This window comes from Echinops telfairi, unplaced genomic scaffold (genome assembly GCF_000313985.2).
Source record: "Echinops telfairi isolate 266 unplaced genomic scaffold, ASM31398v2 ScPeMD7_7467;HRSCAF=8505_1, whole genome shotgun sequence".
Taxonomy (NCBI): domain Eukaryota; kingdom Metazoa; phylum Chordata; class Mammalia; order Afrosoricida; family Tenrecidae; genus Echinops; species Echinops telfairi.
The window spans coordinates 41,899,951-41,908,417 of NW_022111368.1; the positions used below are offsets into that span (position 1 = coordinate 41,899,951).

General features: G+C 56.0%; 1 protein-coding gene across 1 annotated transcript; it reads right to left on the reverse strand.

The window, feature by feature from the left end:
• Positions 1–2,619: 2,619 nt before the first annotated feature.
• SFTPB (surfactant protein B) lies at positions 2,620–8,456 on the reverse strand. The gene is made up of 8 exons (XM_004708012.2): positions 8,337–8,456; positions 7,692–7,844; positions 7,072–7,161; positions 5,166–5,349; positions 4,903–5,063; positions 3,582–3,662; positions 3,088–3,167; positions 2,620–2,699 (listed from the first exon to the last, which is right to left on the reverse strand). The coding sequence occupies exons 1-7, from the start codon at positions 8,454–8,456 to the stop codon at positions 3,114–3,116; spliced, it is 843 nt and encodes a 280-aa protein (XP_004708069.1). The 3' UTR covers positions 2,620–2,699; positions 3,088–3,113.
• Positions 8,457–8,467: the final 11 nt, after the last annotated feature.

Consider the following 8,467-nt stretch of genomic DNA (forward strand, 5'->3'; position numbering starts at 1 on the left):
TAAGGTAGCAGATGGACATTGGGCCTCCACTCAAGTACTCCCTCAATGCAAGAATACTTTGTTCTATTGAACTGACATTCCATGATGCTCGCCTTCCCGACACAATCAATGAAGACAAAGCAGGTGCACAAGCAAATGTTGTGAAGAAAGCTGATGGTGCCCAGCTATCAAAAGCTATATTTTCTGGGGTCTTAAAGGCTTGAAGGTAAACAAGTGGCCATCTAGCTCAGAAGCAACAAAGCCCACATGGAAGAAGCACACCAGCCAGTGCAATCACGAGGTGTCGAAGGGATCAGGTGTCAGGCATCATCAGAACAAAAAATCATATCATTGTGAATGAGTGGGGGGGTGTGGAGTGGAGATGCACAGCCCACTTGTAGGCCACTGGAGATCCCCCTTGCAGAGGGGTCTCGGGGAGGAGAGGAGCCAGTCAGGGTGCAATGTAGCAGCGATGAGAAATACAAATTTCCTCTAGTTCCTAAATGCTTTCTCTCCACCTCCACCACTATCATGATCCAAATTCTACCTAGACCAGAGGATGTACACTGGTACAGATAGGAACTGGAGACACAGGGAATCCAGGGCGGATGATCCCTTCAGGACCAGTGGTGTGAGTGGCGATACTGGGAGTGTAGAGGGAGAGTGGGCTGGAAAGGGGGAACCGATGACAAGGATCTACATGTGACCTCCTCCCTGGGGACGGACAACAGAAAAGTGGGTGAAGGAAGGTGTCGGACAGGGCAAGATATGACAAAATAACAATTTATAAATTATCAAGGGTTCACAAGGGAGGGGGTGCAAGGAGGGAGGGGGGAAATGAGGAGCTGTTGCCAGGGCCTTAAGTGGAGAGCAAATGTTTTGAGAATGATGAGGGAAATGAATGTACAAATGTGCTTTACACAATTGATGTATGTATGGATTTTGATAAGAGTTGTATGAGCCCCTAATAAAATGGTTTAAAAATAAAAGATTGGTGGTTCAAACCCACCGGCTGCCCTGTGGGAGGAAGATGGGACAGCCCGATTGCAGCCCTGGAGACCCTGTGGGGTCTTCGCTGTCCAGTGGGAACACTCCCAAGTTGGAATCCACTGGAGGCGGGCAAGGTTTTCTGATTGTCTTCTTGGAGGGATAGGATTCATTCATTTTCCCCCTTCCATTTTATTTATTTTTGTTTTCTAGCTTTCTCTTTTATTATTATTTTTTTATCATTTTGCTGGTGGACTCTTACAAACCTTATGACAATCCATCATTCAACTGTATTAAGCCGAATTGTACATATGTTGCCATCGACATTTCCAAAACATTTTCTTTCTACTTGAGCCCTTGGTGTCAGCTACTCTTTTTCCCCCTCCCTCCCCAATCCTTCCACCCTCGTGAATCCTTGATCAATTATATATTATTGTTGTTTCATGTCTTACACTGTCTGTTGTCTCCCTTCACCCACATTTCTGTTATTCGGTCCCCTAGGGGGATGGGCTATATATCCAACCTTGTGATAGGTTCCCCCTTTCTTTCCTTTCCCCCTCTTCCTCCCCATCTTCCTACCCTCATGATATTGTTTCTCCCACTACTGTTCCTGAGGGGTTTATCTGTCTTGAATTCCATGTGTTGAGAGCTCTAATCTGTACCACTGTGTGTTCTCTGGTCTTGCTGGATTTGTAAGGTAGAACAGGTAGTGGGGGGGAGGAAGCATTCAGGAACTAGAGGAATGATGTGTGTTTTGTCAGTGCTATAGTGCACCCTGATTGAATTGTCACTTCCTTGTAACCTTTCTGTGTGGGGGGGGGTGCCCAATTGTCTACAGATGGACTCTGTGTCTCCACTTCAACCCCCCTCATTCACATGGATATAACTGTTTTGGATCTTTTGATACCTGATATCTGATCCTGTTGACCCCTGATGATCACACAGGCTGGTGTGCTTCTTCCATGTGGATTTATTTGCTTCCCTGCTAGATGGCTGCTTGTTTCACTTGCTATTTTCATCCTTTAAAAAGTTATTTTTCTATATCTCCTTTCTTGACAATAAGCATATATTTCTTTTGCAATAGGAAATACGATGACAGAGGTTATGTTATCAATAAAGGGAGACTTTCAGGCACTGAGACCTTCAACTCCAGAGGTTTATTTATTTGGTTCTTCGTTGATTTTTATTTGTAATTTTTGGTGCCCTAGTAACTTTACAGAGTCCTTGGGTGGTGCCAACAGTTAAGACACTCCGCTGCTAACCCAGAGGCTGGTATAAGAAAGGCCTGGTGAGCTATTTCTGAAAAATCAGTCACCGTGAACCTGGGGGAACAGAGTTCTCCTGTGACCCCCGCTCCTGGGGCCACCATGAGTCAGAATCAACTCAGCAGTGAGCGGTCGCTTTGGGGACGGGGAAGGTAACAGAAGAAAGCCGTCAAACAGAGAAGAATGGAGACCCCTCTTTCTCTGTCAAATCCAGAGAGCACCAGGGCAGGCCCCCTCCCCAGCTGCCCTCAGGGCAAGGCTCTGGCTCTGCAGAACCTTGAAGGAGTTAAAGACAGCATCTTTTCCTTTTAAGTACGAGAAAATAGGATTTTATTCGCATCGATACAGTCATGGCATTACGTAGGCACTGATCCGCCGAATGTATACTCCCAACTGAGCTCTGAGCGGATGAATCCCAGCGGAAGTGGAATCACCTGGAGTCCAACCAAGGAACAGAAAGCAGGCCGCCTTACAGAGAGAGGGAGAAGCCAGTGTCTGTGAAGGACCCACTGCAAAGAGCCGTTGCAGGACATTAAAGATGCCAGGCCAGCCCCCCCCCCCTTGCCATCCCACGGGAGTAGTGCCAGCTGAATTTAAGAATTTCATATCGCTATCAAGAGCTCTTCTGGTGGAGTGGTTAGGCGTTGGGCTGCTAACAGCAAGGTCATCAGTTCGAAACCACCAGCCACTCTGAGGGAGAACGATGGGCCTTTCTACTCCTGAGAAGAGATGCAGTCTCTGAAGCCCCCAGGGACAGTTCTTCCCTGTCCTATAGGGTCACCAAGGGTTAGAGCGAGAGAACTAGAGCTGGGCTCCCCCACCCCCCACCCCCCTGTCCATCCTCCTCCCCCCTCACCTGGCCTGGCTGGCTCAGCGTTCCCATCAGAAGTGGAGACACTGCAGAAGGTTGAGCGGGTTTGCACATGTTCCCAGGGCCTGTCCAAGAGACAATGGTGGCACCCTCAGCCACCCCTCCCCACTCCAGCGCCGGGCAGGCTCTGAGGCAGCTTCTCTGGCCCCTGCCACCGCCTGCCACCCCTGCTGTGACCTGACCAAGCAGAGTCACAGCCTGACAGGGTGAAATTCTTACCCTAGAACCTCCACTTCGCCCCCTCCCACCTGCCCAGCACACGTGGGTCAGTGAGCAGAGCCTGGCCCCACAGTGCGCATGTACCCAACCACAGCCCTCCAGGCTTCCCAAACGCTGCCCTTCTCGGGGGACGTTTTCTTGACCCGTTCTACTAAGATGGGCAGAGAGCACCTCTCGGTTCTGGGGAGGCTCTGAACCCAGGGGAGGGAGGTGCAGGCAGCTGAGAAAGCCCTCGGGTCAGATGGGCAGGGTGGGTGTACCTGGCAGGTGGTATGAGCATCCCAGTCCCTGGACACCAGGGTCAGCAAGTGGAGTGTGTGCCGCTTCACAAATTGCTCACACTGAGGAAGGAGATAGACACACAGATGTCAGGTATGCTCAGGTCCCTTCCAGGGTGCTTCTGCTTTGAGGCGCTGGTTTCCCTCCTTACCTGGATCACCCAGAGCTCCGACCCAACCCCCAGCCATGGGCGTGCCCATAAGACGCTGAGCTGAGCCGAGCCATCAGAAGAGCATGGTAGGGACTGCACAGAAAGGTCTGTTAAGGACTCTGGGACGCTGTGATAGAGTGCTGGGATCAATTAGTGATGCCTGTCACAGACATGAGAGGCGTAATTGTCAGTCGTATGTCATCTGAGCCATCAGTGTATTTACCATCTGTGCTCTGCACAATTAATACCATGCAGTGTTCAGGTGCTGAGGGGAGAGTAGGGACGCTGCGTGGACGGGGGCGGGGAGTCCTGCGTCCAGAAAGAGGGCCTGGACTGGGGCAGTCAGGAAGGGCTTCAGAGGAGGACCCAGAACTGGGCTGAAAACAGCAGGATTTGGGCAACGATAAAGAAGCACAGTGTGTGGTGCTCAGAGGTGGGAAGAGGCTGGAGAGGCTAGCACAGGGGGTCTCTATCAGAAAAGCTGGGGCATTGCAGGTGGGGGACCTGGAATCAACGTCCCCTGGTGTTTGAGAGCTCCTGTGATGGGCACCGGGGAGGACACTGTGCAGTCAGGTGCATTTTGGGAAAATAATTATAGGCTGACCTTGATGTAAGACATTTCTATCACACCTCTGTACACTGGGAGGGAATCTAGGGCTTCAAGCCCAGGTCGCTTGTCCCAGGTGAGGAGCCCTGGTGGTGTACTGGGGATGTCGTGGGCTGCTAACCACAAAGTTATCAGTTCGAAACCACCAGTCACTGTGCAGGAGAAAGACGAGGCTTTCTACTCCCGTAATGAGTTACAGTCTCGGGAACCCACAGGGGCAGCTCTCCGCTGTCCTGGAGGGTCACTATGAGTTGGCATCGGCTCTCTGGCAGTGAGTGTCCCAGGGGCTCATACCACGAGGACACTAGACAGGCACCAGGCTCTCTCATGGCTCCCGTAGGCCCTGACCTGACTCATCTCCTGCTTGAGACCCATGCCCTTGCAGATGGAGCTGGCCCCTTGACCTTTGTCTAGGGGCGGCCCCTGACTCTTCCTGTGGTTTTCCTTAAATGACAGTCTTCCCACTGTCCACACCGTGTGTCCCTCTGGGAAGCCTGGTTCTCCTTCCACACTCCACCTGAGAGTCCGGGCGCCTACTCTGTACCTTCTGCCTGTTGGGCCCGGTGCTCTGGCAGGCCTGGAGCATGGCCTGTGGTGTGGCCTGCCCTGTGCTGTTCCCGGCCTGGGCCATCAGGGACATGCAGAGGTGGCACTCCGGGTCTTGTGGCAGCCTTTCTCCCGGTGGGGGCTCCAGAGCCCCGGGGGCTACAAAGAAAACAGTCAAGGCACCGCATCAAGAGGGGTCAGGGCGGGAGAGGGTGGTGTGGGTGCGAGAGAGGGGCTCGTGGGAGCGGGCAGTGGGCTCACCTTCATCCAGGCTGTCAGCGCTGGAGCAGCGGAGCACGAGGCCGCAGACCACCTGGGGCAGCACGCGGCCCAGTAGGGCATCGAGCAGGATGACCGTGTAACGCTCAGCAAGGCACTGGCAGATACCACCCACCACCAGGGGCACCACGTGGCACACCTGGCCCACAGCCACGGCCAGCACACCCTGGGGCAAGGGCAGACAGAGGGCACGGTGGGACCTGCTCTTGACTAGGGCCTGGGCCTGTTGTAGGCATTGTCTCCCCCCCAAGCCCCTGGCCGTCAGGGAGAAGGAATGCCATTCTACAGACCTGGGACCCGAGCGCCAGCGAGCCCAGGTGACTCAGCCAGTGTGTCAGAGCAAGCACAGAAGAGCTACCCAGTCTCCTGACACTGCACCCAGATGGACACACAGCGGCCTGGGCGGAGCCAGGCCGGGACTGGGGAGCCCCACCACTCCACAGGTCCATTAGCCTCTGGTAGAGGACCCCTGAGGAGCCCTGGTGGCACCGTGGTTCCACGCCATTGGAAACCACCAGCTGCTCCTCCGGAGAAGGATGGGGCTACAGTCTCGGAAGTTCAAAGGGCAGCCCTCCCCTGTCCTGTAGGGCCGATGTGGGGTAGAACTGACTGGTGGCCATGCGTTTGGTTTGGTTTACGGAGTCCCTGGATGGTGTAAATCGCTAACCCTCCCTAGGTGGTGTAAATCGCTAACCCGAGTGCATCGAACGAGAAGGTTGTAGGTTTGAGCCTCTCCAGAGGGGCATCAGAAGAAAAGTCTGGTCACCTAGTTCCTAAGAATTAGCCGTGGGAAATCCTACGGAGCAAGTTCTACTTAGGACCATGTGAGTTAGAATTGACACCACAGTAACTGGTGGATCCCAGGGTGGTGGGGGAGAGGTGGGCGTGGGGTTACAGGAGGGACCAGTTTATGGCTCCAGAGGCAGCATGTCCCTGATCCCCAGAAGCCCCTAGGAGCCAAGGGTTTCTCTGCTGGGCCCTGATTCCAAACACTGGTGTCTAGGCTGAAGGGCAAGACAGAGGTCAAACACTCCCAGGCTCATTCCTTCCCAAGGAGATCCACCTGCGACCAGGACCTTCCACTTGTCTGGTGCAGGCCCTGGTCCGCCTGCCGCCTCGCCCCCAGCGTGGTGGGGTGGGGTCTGACACCCGCCATCCCCAGACCGGCCGTTTACTCTGCTGCACTTGGGGAAGGGTCCTTGCTCTTTAAAGGATTCTCTTCAAGGAAAGGATTCATCGAAGGGGCCTTGAAGGGTCTCCATCTCCTCCCTCTCTGTCTGTCCACATGCTGAAAGACATCTGTCATGGACTTGCCTCCCCACCTCGGCAGCCCCTTGCAGAAGCTTTTCTTGGGAGGACGGTCCCTCCTTGCTGCTCCCTTAGCCCACTCCACATGAGCACCAGACCTTCCCTTCCTGTGAACCGCCCTCATCAAGGTCACCGGAGACCTCTGAGCTCCCAGAGCCACCACCCCACCTCCAGGTCCCCCCACACCAGGTTTTCTCCCAACCACTGACCACTCCCCTGCTTGATCCCCCTGGCTCACGGTGGCCATGCCCCCCCACGCCCCTCACACGGTGTCCCTGGGGGCTCCTACCCCTCCCATGGGCTTTGAGGGTGCACCGTGGTGAAGTGCTTGGCTGGCGTGTCAAAGCCATGGGCAGACTCTCCGTGAGGACAATGACAGGAAGAGGGATGGCCTCGGGCACGCTATGGGCCACGCTGAGCAAGGAGACAGCGGCTACCTCCATGGACTGCATGCTCAGCAAGGCCTGAGCATGGGCTCCTGAGGGTGGCCCCCTCCTAATGCTGCCAGTCAGCTGGGCAGCTAGGGGTGGGGGTGGGGGGGACTTGCTGAGCTCCGCAGGCCCAGCCGTGGACCTCTCACCTTGGGGATCATAGCCTGCACCCGCCGGAGCAGGGTCCTGCAGAGCCAGCAGAAGGGTAGGGGGATGGGGAACTGCTGCCCCAAGAGGTCCTGGGAGAGATTGGGCAGGGGAGAGGGGTAGCTGGAGAAGGTGTCTGGGGGTGGGGGGGCTTCCTCTGCCTCCCCCCTCCTCCTCCCTCCTCTCCTCTGCCCACCCCCTTCCTCCCTATTTTGCCCCTTCCCTTCTCCCCTCTGCCTCCTCTGCTTCCTCCTGCTCCTCCCCTAACCCCTTCTCCCCTCCTTCCCTCTGCCTCAGCTCCTCCACCGTGGACTTCCTCTGCGCCCCCCCCCCCCCCCCCCCCCCCCCCCCCCCCCCCCCCCCCCCCCCCCCCCCCCCCCCCCCCCCCCCCCACCCTCTGTCTCCCTCTCCCCCTCCCTCTGCTCCAGGTCTGTACTGGAGATCTCTCTTCCTCCCCTGCTCTGTGGCTCCAGCCTCTTCTCCCTCCTACCCAGTCTCTAGTTGGAACCCCAGTGTACCAGCCAGGCCCCTGATCCCCATGTGCTCCTGAGCCCTGTCTATAGCCTTTGTTCTCTGGGTCCCCACTGTCCAGCATGAGAGGCTGGCTGCAAACCCCCCTCACCTGAGTGTGAGGCCCAGCTCCTCTCTGGAGACCCCCGGGCATCACTGAGAGGACCAGGCTGTCCAGCAGAGGGTCCGGCAGCTCAGGCTCCTGCCCTGGCTCAGGCCGCTTGGATTTGCACAGGCCCACGTAGTCACAGATGCCCTTGGGGTTCTAGGGTACAATGCGGAGGTTTGGACGAGGACAGCTAAAGAAACAAGGGGTGGGGGACCCACTTCTGCTCAGAAAGGTCCCCAGGGTCCAAGCACTAGGGCCACTATCTTTGGGCCTGGAAGCATGTGGAACTGGCTGGCGGGGGAGTTGTGGACAGAAGGCAGAGGTCTGTGTGGAGACTGAGGGGCAGGAGTCCATGAAGGAATGAGCATGTCTGTCTGTGGGACTAGATGGGTGTGACCTGTGTGTGCACTAGTGTGTGTGTGTGTGTGTGTGTGTGTGTCTGTGTGTGTGTCTGTGTGTGTGCAATAGTGCTGTGATATGCATGCACAACTGGTGCCTGGTGTGTGCGGGGCATGCATGTGCCCTTGTCGGCATGCGTGCACTGCTGAGCAGTGGGGCTCTGCCCCGGAGCGTGGTTTCCTGATCACACTGTGGGTGAGGTCTCTGCGTGTCAGTGGGCCGGGTGGGTGGACAGGCCTGGGCCCTCACAATCTGGCTCTGGAAGTAGTCGATGACCAGCTGGTAGTAGACGTTGAGCGCATGGTGGCACTGGGGCACAAGCAGCTTCAGGGGGAGGAGGTCACACTGCTGCTCCAGAAACTTGCGCATTGAGTCCTGGG

Bases quoted from the DNA above. Each gene is read 5' to 3' on its own strand.
- SFTPB (XM_004708012.2), bottom strand. From the start codon at position 8,456: ATGCGCAAGTTTCTGGAGCAGCAGTGTGACCTCCTCCCCCTGAAGCTG. The intron at 7,162-7,691 runs GTGAGGGGGGTT...AATCTCTCCCAG, and splicing joins GAGCTGGGCCTCACACTCAG to GACCTCTTGGGGCAGCAGTT. The intron at 3,168-3,581 runs GTACACCCACCC...TCTCTTGGACAG, and splicing joins ATGCTCATACCACCTGCCAG to GCCCTGGGAACATGTGCAAA.